The following is a 22,568-nucleotide window of genomic DNA, read 5'->3' as shown; positions in this document are numbered from 1 at the left end:
AAGGTTTATATCCTGCTGATTTCCAAGGGGGCCTATTCTCTTGCACATGTGTAGGAACCTTTTTTAAAGACATTTCATCAAAAGATGAGAAAGTTGGGAGTGAGCTCTGGATCTGCCTCCGAAGCTGAAGAAAGTACGGAAATTACATCTGCATGCTGGGGTGGTGCACATATGTTGCTCTGGCGTCACATCCGGGGCGGAATGAAGTCTATGCGAAACTGCATGGTGCTACCTGCTAGTGCATGCGACTAATGCTGAATAAAATCTCTAGATCCAGTCTTTGCTCGGGGTATTCACAAAGTGAGGAATCTGCAGTGAGACGTATCCATCCGAAACTAAACTCCTTGTAAAGGTGATTGGTATTCCCACTTGTGTATGACAACTTGCTTCATCATCAGTGTTAATTTATTACAAGGCAGAGCCATCTCTGTCAATCTACACAACCGGTTTGTAAACCTGCACCCACTTAGATACCGAGATAGAGGTTGTGGCAGCACAACTTGATGCCGAACAGGGTTATCACTGTTGAATAGCACGTTTTGCTGACCACACTTCACAGTCTCCGCAGGTGCAAATACATGCTAGACCTGAACTCCAATGTATCTTTTACCAGTTGGTAGACTGGAAGTCAATGGCTCCACATCTGAGACTTAACATTGGCAGCGTCACCAGGCATGGTTGCCCGCTCTCCCCTTTGTTTTTTGTCATTGCCACCTGTTGTACTGGCTCAGAAGGAAGCATATCAATGCCAGTGTTGACAAGATCATAATGTTTATCAAGAATCCCCAATTATAAGGGAATAATATGATTCAGGGCATACGTTAATATCTCTATAAACTGGCAGAGATCCATATTCCTCCCCTTCCTCCCAACACTGGCAATGCCAAAGTCAAACACAGTACTCCCCTTTCATTGTAGTTTGGATACAGTGAAATACTTAATGGGCGAATTCACGGAGAATGAATGAACCAGCTAAATGTTAGCCATTAAGACAAATGATTCAATCATCTGACCATAGACAATAGGTGGCTAGTCTATACATGATGCTGGGTGAGGCTAGGGAGAGAAGCTCCTTAAGGGGTATAAGAACATAGGAACACAAATACTGATTCAGAAACAGACAATGTAGGAAAGCATAGTTAGCACCCCACTTTTTTCCTGGTATCAGATGTAATTTAGATTGAGTGTGCAATGGGTTCCTGCTAACCAGGTCCCCAGTGGCAGATCACTTTCCCAAAAAACTGCACAGTTGTTTCCCAATTGGAAAAACCTTTAGCACCTACTGTAAGTCCCTAGTAAATGGTACCCCTGGTACCTTGGGCACTAAGGGAGGCCCCTGGGGCTACTGCACTAGTTATGCCACCCCCAGAGACCACTCACCAAACCCACAGTGCTGCCATTGCAGACTGAGTGTTGGTGCAGGTAAAAGTGAAAACATGACCTGTCACATACCCTTGTGTGCCAGGTCACCTACCACTGCATGTGCCAGGTGTAACTCACCCCTAAGGCAGGGTGCATAAGGACACACATGAGGACATATATGCATGACGAGATATGCCCCTGCTATGTCTGTCGATTCTAAGGCATAGTAATGAACAGGGAAGCCAATTTTTAAATACATGTGCTGGATACTGATCACTACGAGTTTTGCAGTAACACGATGGCTTCTCTGAAACCAAGGATGTTTGGTATCAAACATATCAGATTAATAAACCCTCACTGAATCCAGTGAAGGAATTATTAATAAATGCACCCAGAGGGCACCTTAGAGGTGCACCCTGAAAACCTTCCAGCCACTAGTGTGTTAACGGAAGGTCCTGACCAGTTCAGCTGCCTTAGACATGTTTATGCACCCCCCCACCAAAAAAAAAAGGTGAGAGCCAGTGCTCTAGAGGGCCAGAGACAAAAAGCCTGCGCTGGGCTGGGGTGTTAGCACCTCACCCAGGCAGGCAGGACATTCAAGGGCAGGAAGCTTCAAAGGTCTAGCCACCTTTGTAATGCAACCCTTGTCTATCCAGATGGCAGAGATGATCGACCGACCGGTCCTGACCTTTTTGTGGCAGGACAGGCAGGAAAATTAGGCAGATTAGGAGGTGCAGCAACTTCATGTCAGTCCCACCCCTAAAGTGGATGAGCTGAAATGGACACCACTTTTTCAATTTCTCCATATTTGTTTGGAAGGGATTAGGTCACTAGAGTTGGATTATGCCCTCTTCCAAGCCGAAGTGGTCATAGAAAGGGGGTAGTCACCCTAAAGGTGGTCAAGCCCACTGGCTACTGCCTGGCACTCCCTGTAGCACCCCTAAATTGAGTATTAGGTGGCACTCCTAAACCCTAGAACTCTGAAGAAGAGCTGCACCAGCAGAAGAGAATAAGAAGGAGCAGCTAACCTGGTACCATACCCACTGGCCTCTGTGCACTCCTCGACGGACTCTGCACCAAAAGTCGCCTCGTCCTGCAACTGAACCTCCAAAAACCTGGCAGGACTGTCCGTCTTCGATAAAGACTCAAGTCTCCCGTAAGCAGCGGACCTGCTCTCCAACCAAATCCAAAAAAACAACTCTGCAGCCTACAGAACAGCAAAGACCCGATGTCTGAAGTCACCACAGAAGCCACGGTCATCGACCCGAGTGTGGGTGGACCTCTGGTGCCAGTAAGGCCACCCAGCTGTCCAGAGTCCAAATCCAAGTCCATCATGGGCTCACCCTCTTGGACTTCCTGAAGTTGCCTACAGCTTCTGCCCGCAGGCCCCCTCTCCTGCAGCTACTACAGTGAGAGAACCAGACACCTAAAGCAACCACTGCACCCATTGCCACCGGCCTGAGCTGAAGCGGACCCCTGGTGTCAACGATGTCCCCAGGCTCCCCTGAGTTCAACAAGGAAACATGATGCCAGAGAACACCCCTGCATTCGTCGCTCCTGGGCCTTGAAGAAGAGGACCAAAGGTTCACCTACGTCCCTGGTCAACCCCACGTTTGCAACCTACATGTTGGTTGTCCCAGACTGGCCCCCCAGCCGGAGACTGCAGCCTAAATCCACAGAGACCAATTCCCATTGACAAAAATTGGACTCCCGACGCGTACTGCACCTAGCTGCCCCAGTGTTGCCTGGAGTGACATGTTGGTGTGTTCCTGACCATGGCCGAGGACGCACCTTAAGTCTACAAGATTGGTCCCATTGAATTGTCAATAAGTGCTTGTTTGCAGACTGTGTTTTCCTCCCATAGGTTAACATTAAAGAACTTTGAAGAACTCTGAAATTTCACCAAGTGTCGATTTTGGCATAATTCCAAATCAGCGTCTGACAAAATACAAGTTTGCCCTTAATAATTATCATAAAAGTCACAAGAATGCTCGGAAACGACATCTCACAAATAAAATGGATAGTGCCGGCAATTTATTGAAGGAACTATTCAAAGTAGTTAATGACTTCCTGAAGCCCACTAGGTGCACTCCAGTTCCAGTATCTCAACATCTGTGTTATTCTCTGGTAAACTACTTTGAAGACAAAATAGAGTTAATATGCAAAAATTTGGCAAATCACCTAGCAAGTAGGTACATTTATCTTGATCTTTACCCTTGGCATAAGCTGTCCACCACTTTGGATGGTTTTGAAACTATCACTCTGGAAATGGCTTCTGAAGCCATCTATAAAGTTAAATCGGGTTCTCCTCTAGATCCGGTTACCACTCATATTATGTTAACTTTGACTGATATTTTGCCTGCAGAGAGCAGAGCCTTGTTCAAACTTTCTTTAAGTGCTTTAAGTGGCGGGGGGATTGGGGTCATCCCTCAAGGTTGGGAAACAGCGCATGTTCTGACTATTTTGAATTGAATATTTACCCTCGAGATCCCAGCCAACTATAGGCCAATATCCCTTCTACTTCTTAGTAAGATGGAATGCTTAGTTAACCAACAACTCTCATGCTATCTGGAAAGAAACTCCATCTTCAATTCATCACAATCTGGCTTTAGAGCCACTCACAGCACTGAGAGAGCTTTATATTTGCAGTGCTAGACAGTATGCGCCTTTTCCCTTGACAATGGTTCTCCGTAAATTCTTGTGCTTTTGGATCGGTCGACTGCATTTGACACCATCTCTCATTCCATCTTGGTCCAAAGACTGACAAAGATTGGTGTTATGGGCAAAGTCTGTGATTGGCTCCAAAGCTTCTTAAGCAACTGGACGCAAACCATCAATTTCGGCCCTGTTAAATCTCAAAGTATGCAAGTGGACAAAGAGTACCCCATGGCTCCTCAGTAAGCCTGACACTGTTTAACATACGTGTTGCCCCTTTAGCTCATGTAGTTAGATCTTGTGACTTGGATTTGATATCTTACGCTGATGATACTCAATTGATCATCTCTATGGGCCCTAACAAAGATGCCACCAAGTCTAAATTTAGGTAATGCATAAGGGAAATAGCATCCTGGATGAAGCAGAACTGTCTACAGCTGAATAGCGACAAGAAAGAGATAGTACTGTTTGGAAAAGCTCGAGAATTCTGGTTGGATGACTGGTGGCCATCAGCACTAGGATCTACGCCTCAACCCAAAACGATGGTTAAGAACCCTGGCGTTCTTATTAATGATTGTCTAACTATGAAAGAACAGGTTGTCTCCACTTGCAGTTCACACTTTGGTGTTTTGCAAATGTTGAAAAAGTATTTTAGTGGCTTTCTTCATTGCAAGAAGGGCCCTCATACAGGCCCTTATGGCAATTCCCTTCTGGTAGCAGCAAATTAATCTCTTTTCTCCAAACTTCAGGTGCTGCAGTACACCGCAGCACGCTTAGTCTGCAACCTTCCTGCTCAAACTCCTTCTGTACCCACCATGAGATCTCTCAGCTGGCTTCCCATTATGAAACTGGTCATTTTTAAACTCCTATGCCTGGTATACAAGTCTTATTCTGGCATGTGCCATGCATAAGTTTGCCCCCTATTGTCTGGGTAGAAATCTGAGATCCAAACATCAACTTTTGCTCTGCCACTGGCGGTTCTGAACAGCTAAATATGGAGGTTGAGCCTTCTCCTATCTTGGCCCACACTATTGGAACAAACTCACCCTGCATATTCAAGCCTATCCTGATAGATGTTGTTTTTAAATAAACGATTAAAAACTGAGCTCTTTTAGTTCTGTTTCCCTCTATTCTCTCCACCTAGGCCAGTGTTCCAGCATCGCGATATCCATGTCTTTGGGAAAGTCAAACCGCATCCATGCCATAGTCTTGTCAGTCGGAGCAAGTTTTTCCCTGGCCTGGCAGTCCAGTATTTAATTTTACACACTCTTGCTGGAGTCGAAGTTTGGAGAGCCCTTGCATGAGTCTGTGCCACCCACCCCCCACGCCCAGGGGTGATTCGTGCACAATATCGAATGGCTAATAACAATAATAAGCATTTATGCTGAGAAACGTACCTACCTTATAATGAAGTTCTTGGGTTTACAGTATACATAAAAATTAGTTCTTTTTCTGAATTGGATTTGGATTTATTCTTTGAGTGTATGTCTCATGTATTGCCTTTGTGAGTGCAACAAATGCTTAGAACTACCCTCTGATAAGCCTAATAATTCGCCAAATTACCATAAAATGGAACTATAGCCCTATCTGCTTTTGCTTCAGCAAACCAATTGGGGGTCCACTGGAGTCTGTCTGGTGTACTTCTTTTTAGTGCACCATATAGAGAGCCAGCTTCCCACAGACAAGGCATGGCAGGACTGATGTACCCAAACAGCCCTAAAGTTTATGAATTATAGGCAAACAACTCCATTTTAAGTACCTGCATCAGATAACATATAATAACATAATATAGGGTAAATGCTGCAACTGGTCACAGATATTATGAAAGAAAAAAAAAAGCATAGGCCCACAAGCCATGTTTATCTTCTTAGCGGCAAGCACATACTGGGACCAAGCTTATGACAGACTTTCAGCCACGTTTTACCTTCGATTGGAGAGATCTCCAACAGTAGTTTTCCTTGCATTGATGAGGTACATGTCTTCTAGTCCCAAAGTTGATGACTAGATCAAGGACATGTAACACACGGGCATTATGTTATGGAAAGTTACAACCAGTAAGTTCACACCCTTCGGGCATTTGAGGCCCACTTGACATTTCTGGTCATCGCACACAAGCACTGCGGGAGTCATATCATAACCTTCTTGCAGGTTGAGCAAACCACCTATAACCCTACTGGCGATAAGGTGATGTGTGGCATGTAGCCCTCAGATACATTGTGTGTGCTATGCCAAAATAAGTAACCTATTTCTATGTATGAAGACAGGAGTGCTGGGTATAGTCGGATAAGGCTGTAGGCCTCACCGACTAAAACTGTGTAAGGGTAATGAGAGGGAATGGAGTTCAATGTATGTAAAAATAATTTCCATGGTTTTAGTGTCTGTTATGATCTTTTATAAAAATTAAATATAAGATCCACTAACAAACCTATGACATACAACTCTATTTCAAAGTCTCCTAGGCGCATAACATCCAACGATTCAACACATGCCTCAATCTAATTCAGAACTGAAGGTCAGGCACCCATATAAAGTTCACCTCTACAAAGAAGGAATTTCACCAGCTTGCTAAACACCACCACCTAACTAACCAGTCTGCAGCCTGTAAACTCTGCTTACCTGAAACAGCCTAAAGGCCAACAGTACAAGCCTTAAGCATCGCACATCAGATGGGAGGCAATGCTGTGCTTAATGGCCTCCCAGACACCACTCAGACACACACAAAAGTCCTCTTACATGCTGCAGCACCTCTTAAAGGCCTGATAAAGTTTCATCACCGCAATACTAAAGAAACAATATGGATTCCCCTCCAAGTCTGCATCATCTTCAGCATCATATACGTCACCTACAAGGCAATAAGAAACTGAACCACTAAACCTATGATCAAAAATGTAACATCCTCAGACAGGCAGCACCAAACCAGGAACCAGGATACTGCTGTACTGGAACTGAAGCATTGCAACAAGGAAAAGACTAGCTATACCCACACGATCTCATCCCCATAAACATCATAACAGCCTCAAGTCTCATGAAATTTCAAAATTAATTGAATGACATCTGCTAAAAGAGCCATACATAGACAATAGGAACACACAATTAACCTCTCTCTTGTAAAAGATCACACATCATATCCAGGGCTCTATCCATTATCAGCATCAATAAATCCTAAATGTTAGCAGACCAGCAGGTCTGCTGACTTGAATAATCTACTCGACCTAACTGTAGTGCTCTTGACCCATAAATTGGTCTTAAACTGCATGATCTGAGACAACTGTTTTACTTCACTGAGACACTTTTTTATTATCAGATATCAAAGCATCTTCAAATATGTGAGTTCAGCATGTCTGCTATACAAAATATGTTTTTGTTTATTTCATGGAAATTCTTCCAAAATTTCCCACAGTCATGCAATTTTTACTGATAACACTATGCAACTTACAAATGATAATGTGTGGAAATCGGGTTTCAGCAAATATTTATCATTTGCACATTATCTAGCAAACTGTTCTGATTTGTTTTGATCATATTCCATCAAACTTCTGAATTACAGAAAATGTGCTTTCCTAACTGCTCATGTATTCCGACACAATTCATTTACAAGCTGTATAAATGTGAAAACTTGACATCCTACATGGTACCAAGGGCTCTTGGCCAGGGAAGGTCCCCAAGGGCTGCTGCATGTATTATGCTACCCTGGGGGACCCCTCACCAAGCCATGCACACTGCCAAAGCAGCTTGTATGTGTGCTGGCGGGGAGAAAAAGACAGTCGACATGGCACCCCTCTCACAAACCACTGACTGTGGCATAGGTAAGCCACCTGTCTAGCAGGCCTTACAGCCTTAAGGCGGGGTGCACTATACCACAGGTGAGGGCATAGTTGCATGAGCAATATGCCCCTACAGTGTCTAAGTCCATTCTTAGAAATTGTAAGTGCAGTGTGGCCATACTGAGTATATGGGCTGGGAGTTTGTCATTACGAACTCCACAGCTCCATAATGGCTTCACTGAAGTCTGGGAAGTTTGGTATCACACTTCTCAGCAGAATAAACATACACTGATGCCAGAAAATATTAGAGATGCCTCTACTATTTAAGCCAAACCTCTAGTGCAGGACTGGCCAGTCTGTGCCAACCTGCCACTTCCAGGCAAGTTTCTAACCCCAAGGGGTGAGGACCTTTGTGCTCTCTGTGGCCAGAAACAAAGCCTGCACTGGGTGACCCTCCCCCCTGCAGGAACTGTAACACCTGGCAGTAAGCCTCAAAGACCTAGGCCTTTTGTTATAGTGCCCCAGGGCACAACAACTAGTGGAGATGCCCGCCCCTGGATAAAGCTTCACTTTTGGCGGCATGTCTGGCAGAAATATTAGGGGAAAAAAGGAGGAGTGACCACTTCAGTTGGGACCACCCCTAAGGTGTCTCCTTGCAGAATGCTTCATCTTGGTTTGGAGGATTAGGTCTGTGTCCCTCTCCCCATAGGGAGTGGACACCGGAAGGGTGTAGTCACACTCAGTGAAATTAGCCATTGGCTACTGCCCTCTGACCCCTGTAACGCCCCTAAATCCAGGACTTAAGCTCAACCTAGCTCACCAGATTCCTGGTGACCCGAAGAAAACAACAAGAAGAAAGGACTGCTAGGCTGATCCCCCAACAGAGAAGACTGAAGACACCAACAGGCCTGTCTCCAGCGTCTGAAGTCCTACTACAAGAAGGTGACACATCCTGCAGGACCAAAGACCTCTTTAAAGCCTCAAGAGGGCTGCCTGCAACCCAGAGGACCAAGATCTCACGTGGACCGCGGTCCTGTCCAAAAACTAACTCCAACAAAGGACTACAGAACCGCCGGCATCTGTGAGTCCTGGCCACTCTGCACCTGATGCCGACAGCTTGTGTCCAGGTGGCTCAACCAAATAGAGCGGGTCCGCAGGCGATTCTGACCTACTGTCCACCCTGGGTTGACCTCTCTAACACGACAACGCCTGCAGCCTAAATCCGGAGGATACCCTGACGGCGAGAAAACCGGATGAAGATTCCAGATGCCAAAATGTACCCCTGCACCCACAGCCCCCTGGCCTTGGGAAAATCAGACCTTCAGTAAGGCAACATCCAACAGGCAGCCATCCTTCTTGCCCAGCCTTTGTTTTTCCGGAACCGCCCCCTGGACCTAGCCTGCAGTATCTGTGTGACCCTCTGGGTCCCCCTATTGTAAAGCATTGGGAGCCTGACGCTGTGTTTGCACCCTGCACCTGGCTGCACCTGTGCCGCTGAGGGTGTGTCTGGTGCTGACCTGTGCACACGCCCCCACCCCCTCCCCCTCCCCCAGTGCTCCTCTAAACCCCCGAGGACTGCCCTCCGAAGACGCGGGTACTTACCTACAAGCAGCCCTGATTCAGAGCCAACTCGCTTTTCTGCAGATCAACCACCTCCTTAGGAAACCCTACTGGTCTAATATAATTTTCTTTTTTGCTGGATACCTTACATTTCTTTCATTGTGCTGTACTGCTGGTTCCATTTGCTATACAATGTCTGATTTTTGATACAGTGTTTATGTATAATTTGCATTGTTGATTATGTGGCTGAGTTGAATCCTGCTGTGGCACCAAGATGGTAGTTGGAGAGGGAGCAGTTGAGTAAAAAACAAAAAGGTGGGCGGACCAAGTTGGGTTTCCCGTCACAATTTAGTACGTGCATTGAAGGGAGACTTGATTGGCCCCAGAAGTGAAATCTCAACATCACAGGTATTTTTTTTAATACATCTTAGCTTTTTGTTCACCAGAAAAAAAAAAAATCATGTCAATATAAAGTCATGAGTTATCTCAATGTATATCTTAGGTCAAACAGGTTTTAAATGCTTGTGTTTAAATGCTTGTGTTGTGTTTTAAAAGAAAAAGCAAAAATGAGGTTTTTATGTTGTGATCTCATTACTAAAAAGTCTTTTTGATGGCTACAGTTATCCTGGATGATGTGTATTGGTAAACATTTTATGAGGGGGTACAGGAATCTTTTTTGATGCTCTCATTTTATTACAGGTGTGGAAAGCAAAGGATCTTTCTCATCGGTGTGCAGGCTTAGAATTTTCAGGTTCTCTTGTTGCTTAAGTTACTTATCTTTGGTAATACCTTATCTGGTGGAGACTATCTAGCTGCAGATTCCTTACCTTAGTCAATTCTTCAAGTGTAAGAGTGGATCTGGAACTTTTTGAGCAGTACCCCTGTCCGTTTCTCATCCGGCTCCACGTTGACTTCATCATCTACGCTGGAAGTGATGTGCGCAGTGCCCATATAGGTGCCACCCTAGCACGCCAGGAGTGTGGAGCCACAAGGAATACTGACAACTGCTATCAATTTCTAAGGCCTTTAGAAGGGTGACCCTTACAATGTAATCAGTTCGCATAGCGGGGAGGATGGGAAGTTTAGTAAGGAACATACAGCAGGATGGAGTCTTTGCCAGATAAGGCATTACTGAAGGTAAATGACAGTTCATCTGATAGACTTCTAGCTGCAGATTCTTTACGTTAGAATAAATATCCAAGCAACATCTCCCCAGAGATGGGTCTACAAACAGATTAGACTAAGAAATCCTACAGGACCAAACAGGCTACAACATACTTTTTGGGTCCAGATGGACAGAGTCTCTCTTCTCTTCCTTAGAAGGATGAGGCGGAGCAAAGAAGGTAAACAAGGTGATGGTGCTGACCTACATGAAAAGGTGTCACAACCTTCAGAAGAAAGGAGGCACAAGTCCTGAGAACCAACCAGTCCGGGTAAAACTGGGTATAAGGAGGGTGCACAGAGTGTGCTTGAATTTCACTCACCCTACTGGTCGAAGTAGGGTTAACGAGCATAGTGGACTGTTGTGCAGCGGCTCGAAAGGTGGCCACCTTAGAAAAGTGAGGACCAGATTTAAGTCCCATTGGGGCATAATAAATGGTCTGGGAGGAAACAAATGTTCGAGCCCTTGAGGAATCTAGTCAAAACAGGTGACCTGAAAAAAAGAGGTTTAGTCTGGCAACAGCAGAAAAGCAGAAATGGCTGATAAATAGCCTGTAACTTGCCAGATCAGAGCCCTGCTGGGTGAAAGACAGATCAAATAGTAAAACTTGGGAAAGGGGTACAGAGTGTTGATGTCCGAGGATGCACAACATCTTATTAGAGCCGTTTTGGAAACTCAAGGGTGCAAAACTGCTTACACTGCATGTTCTTGGCAGTGGCGAACCGATCTAACCGAGCCTCTCCCCACTCTTGAAAGAGACTTTGTGCTTCCTCAGGATGGATACACCATTAGTGATCCGCTTGACATAGACGGTGGAGTTTGTCTCTTGACAACAGGTCCATGACCCCACCCCGCTCAACCCGGTTTGTTTCAGTAATGCATAGCGGTGATGTTGACTATGAATACCTGCACCAGCCTTCCCCTTATCGAAAGAAGAAAGGCTTTTGATGCCGGCTAGATCACCCAGAGTCCATCAAGTTGATGTGAAGCACAGACTCTGCCGGAGACCTGAGTCCTCTGATCTTCATCTCTCCCACATGCCCCCCCCCCCCACTCCCCCCTTCCCAAGCAATCCCAGGTGTGATGCATATGTCACTAAAGTAAACTCTGGCTGGGTAATGGAGAGGGGTCTGCCTCTGAACCAATAACAATCCATTAGCCATCACTGCAAGGCTTTTTTCAGTTCCCTCCGAGATCTCAACCATGTCAGAGAGATTCCCCAGATGCTGTACCGACTGGAAATTCAGGTCCCACTGCAGAGGCCTCATATGCGCATGTGTCACAAGCAGGATGCAGGAGGCTATGAGGCCAAACAGCCTCAGAGGCAGTCTCACTGAAATCCAGGATAGAGGCTGAAACATCTGTATCATAGCCTGAATATCCCAGACTTGCAGCTCGGGAGGATAGGCCTGAAACTGCTCTGTGTCCAGATGAAATGGAGCAACTGAGAGGAAGTCAGGTGTGACGTTTATAGTGAACCCCAGTGAACGCAGAGGTATACTGTAGTCTGGAGATGGGAGACAACTGCTTCGGTGAGCTAACATTCAATGCCAATAGTCAAGGTAGGGGAAACTGGAACCTCCAAAGATGCGCTGCAACCACTGCTATCAGCTTAATGAACACCTGATGGGTGCTGGTACAGCCAAAAGGAAGCACAGCAAACTCAAAGTGCTCGTGGCCCACCATGAGTCTCAAGTAGCATCTGTGGGCAGGCAGGACGGGGATGTTGAAGTATAAGTCCTGCAAGTCCAACGCTACCATCCAGTCTTCAGGATCCAGGGCAGACAGGAATTAAGCTAATGTGAGCATTTCCAACTTCTCTTTCTCAGGAAGAAGTTGAGAAGACACAGGTCTAGGGTAGGATGACTGCCTCCGTCCTTCTCGGGCACCAGAAAGTAGCGAAAAGCAACCATGACCTACATCTGATGTCAGCAGCCTCTTGATGGCTCTCTTGGCCTGTTGGAGTAAATCAATATGGTCCTCCGTCAGCCAGTCATAAGTGGCGACATGGGTGGAGGGGTGTTCAGAAAACCTTTCTATTTGTAAAACCCACCTGTCATATATTATCGACTGCCAGTGGTGCCGGCGATGGCTTATTCTGCACCCACTGGATGTGTGTAGTGGTAAGAGGGCAAAATAAGGTGTTTGGAAGCTGCAGCAGCTGGTGGGACGGAGAACTGACCTGGCCAGTTGTCCCACTTTGTATGTGGGAACCGCATCCTCGACCATTAAAAGGCTAGGGAGTCCGTTGGCCTTGGTGGCTGGGAGGGAATGGACACGATTGGATGCCACTTTTGTAGCCACAAAAGGGCTGGAAGGCACACTGGGGTTGCGGAGGGGCTATGGATAGGCCCAGGGACCAGGCAGTAGCTCTGGTATTCCTAAGGCACTCCAGCACTGAGTCTGCCTCCTCAGCAAAAAGGCGAGAGCCACCAAAGGGCATGTCTTTGAGAGAAGCTTGGGTGCCCCCCCACAAAAAAATCAGCGGTTCCCAACCAGGTGTGGCGCCTAATGGTCACCGACAATTAAATCACTCTGCCTGGTGAGTCAGTCTTATCTAGTCCACATCTGATGGTGAACCTTGCTGCCCCTCTGCCATTTGCAACTGCCTGCAACAGTATGACTCGGGCCTCCTCCGAGCCTTTGGGCAGCACTTGTGCAAACAAGTCCTAGATCGTATGGGTGTATCGGCTCAAGAGGCATGCGGCGTTCACCGACCATAGTGCTAGGCTGCCAGAAGAGAACATCCTCTTACTGAAGGTATCCAGCCTCTTATTTGGTAAAGTGGTTGGCAACGCACCTGAATTGACTCGGGAAGCAGAGGCTTGGACAACTTAGCTTTATGGGGTGGGGTGCTGGGTGAGGAAACTGGAGTCACCTGGAGTAGGGTGATGACAGCAGGCAATTGTCCTGTGCACAGGATCCTCTGTTCTAGTCTTGAGCTAGGCCCGAGCAGGGCATCATTAAATGGGAGTGTGGGTTTGGAGAGGTCAACTCCTGGTTGAAGTACCTTTATCAATACATCCATCTTGACTGACACTGAGGGGCCAAGACCTTAGCTACCCTTAGCTACCCTTTGCGCCACCATTGCAAGTAAGGCACCCTCCTCTTTAGCCACGGTACGGGGACAGACCAAGCGAAATTCTGGTCAGGTGTCTAACCCACAGGCATCCGCCAGCTCCTCATACCAGTTGCCCTCTGTCTCATCTAGGAGGCGCAGGGATCAAAAGGGTCCTCAGACAACTCCTATTTGTCTCCTTCCCCAGGCCTGTTGAATTAAAAAGGCACTGGCTGCGACTGAAAAGGAATGATAAAGGGTAAGGTGCCGCACTGGAGCGGGCACAGAGGAAGGTCTCAGTTTTGTAGGTGGCACCGCTCTGGATCTGGCACCGGATTCAAGGGACCCAACTGACACTAAGGATGAATCCGCCAGCAGGAAGCCAGTGGGGCCCATCCCATACCCATGGGGCCCAAAGGCTCTCCAGAGTGGTTGGCTGACCAAATATGAGGTGCACAACCTCATAGAAATCTTTTAGTTGGGCAGGGTCACTCCGACTCCAGAATTGTCAGGGTAGCGTGGCGCAGACCCTGACATAAGCTCTGCAGAGGAGCGAGGCCTGGAGTACTGAAGCTCCTGTGCCTCGTCCGAGGAATTGGAGTGCAGCGGGGAAGTCAAAGACCTCTTTGGCTTCTTGGACTACTTTTATACTATGGGTCTTACCTGATAACTTGGATAGAGACGGCAACTGTCCGAAGAGGCTCCAGTAGTAGTTCCGGGACGTTCTGGGCAACCAGGATTGTGAACGTTGAGGGGTCGTCGAACATCAGGCAGCGAGGAGCAGTCCTCACAGGTCTTTAAGTCGTGTCCCCTCTCAAAGCACAACAGACAAGCTAAATGTGGCTCTGTCACAGACATCTGCCTGCGACAGGCACCACATGGTTTGAAACCAATATATTTAGTTGGAGAGATCTTTGTCGAACCGGGAGAATAAATTCTCAAAGAAAGTTGCGAAAAGGGTTTAGGAAAACGCAAAACAGCCAAAAGTGACTGAGGGGTAGCTCTTCACGGATAAGCACTAACTGGAGAGGAAAGAAAACAACTGATGTATGTGCCTGGGGTGGTGCCTATATAGGCACCGTGTACGTCACTTCCAACACCAATGACGTCGACCCAGAGTCAAATGACATCACCTACCAGTGTGCCGGCTTACTGCTTGAAAATTTGCAGATCCAGTCTGATACCTGGGGAATATTCTAAGGTAAGGAATCTGCAGCTAGAAGTTATACTACTTGTACATCACACATTCATCAATGGTTTCTTGGCACTTGAAAATACTAGATAGGTTAGGAACATAACCAGATATCACTTGCTTTCATAAGCCTGTTTGAATAACCAAGTTTTCAGCAGTCTGGGAAAGGACCCGCGGTCCTGCTCCAGACAAACTTTGTCTGGTAAAGTATCCCAAGCAGAGGAGGCAACTGCTGAACAGCGTTTGACTTGCTGACGTGTGTTTATCAATTTTAGGGATAACAAGGCGATTTGCTTCTCTGGGTGCCAATTTGCATGAGGGTATTTACACCTCTTAATCCTCTCCATCCTCCCTCACAGAAAAGTGGGACCAGTTTGGGTCAATTTTTTTAAACACCACGCAACATATTTATTCGACTTTGCTCCTTTTTTTAAACAAGTGAGGGAGTATGTATGCCGAGGAAAATGAGAAATCAACTGTGCAACCTCATTCTGAATGATCTGAAGTTTATGCACGCCAGTATGAGGAAGGCCTGCATAAACAGAGTAGGCATAATCAAATGTTGAGTTGATTACTGAGGCTACAATTAATTTCCTTGCATCAAGTGATAGCAGAGGTGCAATATTTCTCTGTGTTTTAATACAAAAGAGCATTTGGATACCATGGAACCTATCTGGAAATTTAGTGTAAGGTTTTCACCTATCAACACTAAGACTCATAGCGCAGGTTGCAGGAGTTGATACTAGTCAGAGATCCCTTGACCAGCAATTCTTGCTCAAAATAGTATGACTTATTTTTCAGCAACACTATTTCTGTCTCAACAGTATTCAACTTTAACTGGTTGCTTACCATCCAACTAGCAATAAATCTCATGGTGTTTTGAAATTTTTCATAGGGTATTGTCCATATGAAATAATTGGCAATCGTCTGCGTAATTCTACCTAGTGTAGCCAGATTCTGTCAAAAACCCAATCATAGGTTAAAAAGATAAGGCAATAATGAGGAGCCTCCAGGGACTTCACATTCAAGCGCAGTTGCTTTGGTAGGGAAATTTCCAAGTTTTAATGACTGCGTGCAATTCCGCAGGAACAAACACTTCTCCAAGAAAAAAAACTTCCCTTGTAAAAACAATAGGGGGGGGTGTCGTCCATCACAAAGTCTTTTTCACATTTGAACTTGTAAGCTTTAGAGGATATTTTTCAAGTATAATGTGCACTCATCACCCTCTTATACTTCTTAAATACCAAGGACATTTTTTTTTAGGTTTCTCCCTAGGGATAATGTTGCTTGAGCCAAAATGTTTGATATTCTGTATCTTTTTTTCTACAGAGGTGCCTATTGGTTAGTAAATTCTCTTTTGATGTGCTCTGTGACACTCTCTGTCCCCTCTGATTACATAAAGCATTGTCTATACAGCTAGTACATCATTTATGGACCGCTTTCTTTTATTGGTATTTGTCAGCTGATTTCAGTGGTATTTATGTTTCATTTTGTATCTTAATTCTGGCAGGGTGGGGTTAGATTTAAAGGTAAGTTTAATTGAAATTAATAAATGTCTTGCTAATCATGAAGAGTAAGAAACATCATAAGTCTTGGCAATTAATATTCATTCTCAGTATTAGCTAGTTTCAAGATTCATTATTAATAGTATGGCGAGTCACATTTCATAAAGTCCCAGGCAAATAGCAACGTGCTAACAGAAATCAGTCTCAATATTTCTTAATTGACTGTGTGCCCCCCAGAGAGTTCCCCATTTTACTTTCTGTTTAGATTTACATTAGGCTATGTGCTGTCTCACTATGGCCAGTATATGTTTCAAATGCACACCCTGATTTAAACAGAGGGCACAGCTGAGCTATCACATCCAGTTTTGACATTCGATTATGGCAGTATACTTGCAATCACAAGAGTCTGCACACTTTACAAAAGGGTATCATTAGGAACACCTAAGAAGGCAGTGAGGTGATGAAACTAGGACACTGTTAAAGGCTTGCATCTCCAAGGAACAGTGATATTGTTTCTCCGGAACAGGACATGCTGTAGGAAGATGGCCTTCTATATAGTAATCCAAAAAGAGGTATGCTGTGTAAAGAGTCCAGAAATCCCCTTACAAGCAGAGAGAGCTTTCTTTAAAAATCCCAAGTGCCCTATTTATTGGCCTTTACACTCCCCCTAGATTAGCCCAAGCTGCTCAACCACCCTACCACAAATAGGGCACTTGGGATTTTTAGAGAATGCCCTGTCCACTTCTAAGAGGATACCTGGACTCTTTACACAGCATCTCTCTTTTGGTGTATTATGGAAACGGCCAGCTTCCTACACATGCCAGGCAATTTGAAGTAGATTAATCAACTGCTGTTATTGCATCAAATGAAAGGGCATTACATTCATTACCATTCCAGCATCAACAAATGGAGCTCCATCACACCAGGTACGACAAATCGAGCACATCACGGTCATCTATGAAAACAGCTGCAGCTCTTTTTTCCACATACCCGCATCAAGAGCAGTTTATTTTATTTTAACTATTATGTGGTTGTTTGGGCTTACATTATAAGCAGCAGCAGCTAACACACTGACAGCTTAGGGACAGCAGCAAGTAAGAGTTGGAGCTGTGCTGTGGTACAAAGAGGCCATTTTTCACAGCCAGCCATGGTGTGCAGAATTTTCCTTTCCTTCCCTTTGGCGATGCAGTTATGTCAGCCGACAATGATAAGCATAAAGTAACTACAAAGGGGTGGGGCAGAGCCGAAGTCAAATGAGAAAGGGCAGATCTAAGTGCCTTGAATACCCCCAACTTAGTCACAGTGAGATTTTATTATAGAATCACAGTATATTTAGAGCCTCTGTGTTGAATGGGGCTAAAACTATTACAGAGGAGTAATCTATTTTTTTTAACACAAAACTCACATCTTAAGCACTTTCCATCATATCACAGACCCACGCCTCATTTGCGGAGGAAATATGTATTCCTCAATGATTCTTTAATCTGTGGTAGGGGTATAAATATCCACTTTTAGAATTCACAACCTGCAATGTTGTGTCACTGCCCAGGGAAAACATCAAATGGTCATTACAACTTGCAAAGATTCAAACTGGTGTGTGCCTTTGCTTTACAATGCTTTTCAGCAAATAATAAAATAGCTCTAAATAGAAATAACACAAAAATACAGGGGAGAAGGTACAATGGAAACCAAATACTACAGTGAAAAAAATGAACAAAGCTGAACAACGTTACTAATCTGATGTCTTAATAATTTTTTTTTTTTAAACTACAAAAAATCCACAGAACTAGCAACATAAATTGATGTCTTTTCTGACAGATGGAAAAGGGAGTGCTTTGGTGAACAAAGCATAAGCCTGATCCCAGTACAAAGGAATGTATACTTATGTGATCACACACATTAAAGGATATTCCCTAAAGTGGACTGCATATTCTAAAACTCCAAAGTAAATGTTACTATTGCCATTTTCGGAAGGGAAGAAAACAGTTGACTTTCAAAACAGCAACACACTTTGGAAAAAGTAAAAAAGTAATCTCCTTGGGTAGTGTGGAGGAGGGATGGTTCTCTTTAGCCAGTGTTGGGCAACTACAATCACTACATTTCAGCTTGATGGAGAAAAACCACACAGCAGCACATTCTGTAAGATTATTCCAAATATTGTCCTTGCTGCATACCTTAGTGTAGGGGTGCTTTCCAGACGCAATGTCTTTCAGTATCTGTGGAGAATCTCCCAGGTGATCATAAGTGTAGGTGAGATCAACAGGACTCCCAACAACAGCCACCTGCAGGTCATTGTGAAGCCAGCTAGCAAATCAAGGAAGGGCAAACTGTTGAAACAGAGAGACTGAAAACCTTTTCATTTTACAGTTCTCAGTGGTATAGCAGTGGATAAATGAAAATGTTACTCACCTGTGACATTAGTTTTCCATTGTTGTAACTTATGGAAATTTAATTTGTCAGGCATTTGTTTAGGTTCTCTTGATGAAAAGAAAGACATTGCTAATGTTGTGTCATGCTATGATTGTGTGCGGGTGCGCAATAACATCCAGAGGGCCCTTGAAGTTAAGCTTTAATAAAGTAAAGTTGGCCCATCGATGACGGCAAATTAACCACGTTTGCCCTTGTTTGTAAAAGATGTGGGTGCCACAGTCATATTGGAAAATAATTTCAAACTATGGATTGAGATAAGGAAAGCAAGTTAATGAATATTAGAAAGTTCCCATAATTCAAGAAATTAGATTTTTAATCTTCTAAAAATATACAGTTCCCATGCACCAAACTGGCACTCTGTACTTCTCACCACATGTTGGTGGAAAGTATAACCAGATACGACAGTCAGCGCCATAGAAACAATCTTCAGGGTGTGTATAGATCCCTAAATACAATTTTATCCTCAGCTGCTGTGGATACGTCTTCCACAAAAGTGGAAAGGAAAACAGCCAGAGAATAATCAAATCAAAAATAAATAATCTGCAGTGTCATGTTTGCGTCATGGACTGTATACAGGCTTAATCACTTGCTTCACAAGCAAGGTCTCGATTTCGTGGCAAAGTGTGCCTAGATAGCAAAACTGAGGAAGACATGGAAGAAACAGAGACAGCTTTTTGAGGAAAGGGCTACAGTAACCATAATGATCAAACTGTAAGAGTTAATACTCCGTTGTCACTCCGATTTATTCCACCAGAAAGAAAGCCGCATAGATGCATGCATGGATGATCACATAAACGCAGGTTATGGTTATCTACTTAGCCTGCGGTCACCCCTTTGGTGACGCACTTCCCCTCAGTGGCTAAAAATGTTATTTCTGCTGCTGGAACTGTGATCTCAGTTCATAATAAAAACACCTGCAACCCAATCAATGTTGGTACTGCTCTACCCATTAAATAGCACATTAATCAGGCACACCTCAATACACCCCAGCGAACCCAGGAGCACACCTAGTAGTGCAGATGAAGAACAGCTGCTGTACTTCTAAAATATACCATGGTACCAAATGTATCATGAAGTGCAAGTGCTCCTTTCTGTCAATAAATATTTGTTTATTGGGTTGAAGCATGTCTCCAGGGAGATGGGAAAGGAAAATGTTACTTACCAAGTTTGTGGCATGCAGTGCTGTAGACTCACATGCTTTGCATAAGTCTGCCATCTAGTATTGGGTCCAGGGTGTTGCAAGTTGTTTTTGTCTGAAGAATCTTTTCGAGCCATGAGATCGAGTGACTCCTCCTCTCCTTGATACTGCGTATGGCATCAAGTCCTTTGTAGGATTGTTTTCCCACAGACGGGTGAGGGAAGGAGTATATGGAAAATGTCACTTACCCAGTGTACATCTGTTTGTGGCATGAGACGCTGCAGATTCACATGCTGTGCATATCCCGCCATCTAGTGTTGGGCTCGGAGTGTTACAAGTTGTTTTTCTTCGAAGAATCCTTTTCGAGTCACGAGATCGAGGGACTCCTCCCCTTTCGGCTCCATTGCGCATGGGCGTCGACTCCATCTTAGATTGTTTTCCCCGCAGAGGGTGAGGTAGGAGTTGTGTATATAGTAACAGTGCCCATGCAATGGAGTAAGTATGTATGTACATAATGTGACTAGAAGTGATATATTCATAAATGTACAAGTTCAATATTTTATCAACTTATAACAGCTACAGGCTCCCGGGCAGGTGGGAGGGCGCATGTGAATCTGCAGCGTCTCATGCCACGAACAGATGTACACTGGGTAAGTGACATTTTCCGTTCGATGGCATGTGTAGCTGCAGATACACATGCTGTGCATAGACTAGTAAGCAGTTATCTCCCCAAAAGCGGTGGTTTAGCCTGTAGGAGTTGAAGTTGTTTGAAATAATGTCCTTAATACTGCTTGTCCTACTGTGGCTTGTTGTGTTGTTAACACATCCACGCAGTAATGTTTAGTAAATGTATAAGGCGTAGACCATGTGGCTGCCTTACAGATATGGTATGTTTCCTAGAAAGGCCATGGTGGCACCTTTCTTTCTAGTGGAGTGTGCCTTTGGTGTAATAGGCAGTTCTCTTTTAGCTTTTATATAACAGGTTTGAATACATTTAACTATCCATCTAGCAATGCCTTGTTTGGATACTGGATTCCCTGTATGAGGTTTTTGGAAAGCTACAAACAATTGTTTTGTTTTGCGAATTTGTTTGGTTCTATCAATGTAGTACATTAGTGCTCTTTTTATGTCTAATGTATGTAATGCTCTCTCAGCTACAGAATCTGGTTCTGCGAAGAACACTGGGAGTTCCACTGTTTGATTTAAGTGGAATGGTGATAAGACTTTTGGCAAGAATTTGGGATTTGTGCGTAGAACTACTTTGTTTGTGTATCTGTAAAAAGGGTTCTTGTATGGTAAAGGCTTGTATTTCACTTACTCTTCTGAGAGATGTGATAGCTATTAGGAAGGCTACTTTCCATGTTAAGTACTGTATCTCACAGGAGTGCATGGGTTCAAATGGTGGACCCATGAGTCATGTTAATACGATGTTGAGGTTCCACAAAGGAACTGGTGGTGTTCTTGGTGGAATAATCCTTTTCAGACCCTCCATAAATGCTTTTATGGCTGGGATTCTGAATAGTGAAGTAGAATGTGTAATTTGCAGATAAGCCGAAATTGCTGTGAGATGTATTTTAATGGATGAAAAAGCTAACTTGGACTTCTGTAAGTGTGGTAGGTAGCTTACAATGTTTTTTGCAGATGCGTCTAATGGTTGGATTTGATTATTATGGCAGTAATAAACAAATCTTTTCCACTTATTTGCGTAGCAATGTCTTGTAGTAGGTTTCCTAGCCTGTTTAATGACCTCCATGCATTCTTGTGAAAGGTCTAGATGTCCGAATTGTAAGATTTCAGGAGCCAAATTGCTAGATTGAGCGATGCTGGATTCGGGTGTCTAATCTGTTGTTTGTGTTGAGTTAACAGATCTGGTCTGTTTAGTAGTTTGATATGATGCACTACTGACAGGTCTAGTAGTGTTGTGTACCAAGGTTGTCATGCCCAAGTTGGTGCTATTAGTATTAGTTTGAGTTTGTTTTGACTCAATTTGTTTACCAGATACGGAAGGAGTGGGAGAGGGGGAAAAGCGTATGCGAATATCCCTGACCAACTCATCCATAACGCATTGCCTTGGGAGTGAGGCTGTGGGTACCTGGATGCGAAGTTTTGGTATTTTGCGTTGTCTTTTGTTTCGAATAGGTCTATTTGTGGTGTTCCCTATCTTTGGAAGTAAGTTTGTAGTATTTGGGGATGAATTTCCCATTCGTGGATCTGTTGGTGATCCCGACTGAGATTGTCGGCTAACTGGTTTTGAATTCCTGGTATGTATTGCGCTATTAGGGGAATGTGGTTGTGAATAGCCCAATGCCAAATCTTTTGTGCTAAGAGACACAACTGTGTCGAGTGTGTCCCTCCCTGTTTGTTCAGGTAATACATTGTTGTCATGTTGTCGGTTTTGACAAGAATGTGTTTGTGGGCTATTAGTGGTTGAAATGCTTTCAACGCTAGAAACACTGTGTAAGGAAATGCCTCCTTGGCATGGTTACCCCCTGACTTTTTGCCTTTGCTGATGCTATGTTTTGAATTGAAAGTGTGCTGAGGCCTGCTAACCAGGCCCCAGCACCAGTGTTCTTTCCCTAACCTGTACTTTTGATTCCACAATTGGCACACCCTGGCTTCCAGGTAAGTCCCTTGTAACTGGTACCCCTGGTACCAAGGGCCCTGATGCCAGGGAAGGTCTCTAAGGGCTGCAGCATATCTTATGCCACCCTGGGGACCCCTCACTCAGCACAGACACACTGC

The 22,568-nt window shown here is 44.6% G+C and overlaps 1 protein-coding gene across 3 annotated transcripts in view; it reads right to left on the bottom strand.

Moving 5' to 3' along the window:
• Positions 1–22,568, bottom strand: part of NDUFS1 (NADH:ubiquinone oxidoreductase core subunit S1) — a 490,208-nt gene that overhangs the window by 137,748 nt on the left and 329,892 nt on the right. For all 3 annotated transcript variants that reach the window (XM_069225983.1, XM_069225982.1, XM_069225981.1), the window contains one exon: positions 18,433–18,562. In XM_069225983.1, coding sequence (XP_069082084.1) covers positions 18,433–18,562 — 130 coding nt within the window. The remainder of the gene's footprint in view (positions 1–18,432; positions 18,563–22,568) is intronic.

This window comes from Pleurodeles waltl, chromosome 3_1 (genome assembly GCF_031143425.1).
Source record: "Pleurodeles waltl isolate 20211129_DDA chromosome 3_1, aPleWal1.hap1.20221129, whole genome shotgun sequence".
Taxonomy (NCBI): Eukaryota; Metazoa; Chordata; class Amphibia; order Caudata; family Salamandridae; genus Pleurodeles; species Pleurodeles waltl.
This window is presented reverse-complemented; position numbering and strand designations above follow the sequence as displayed.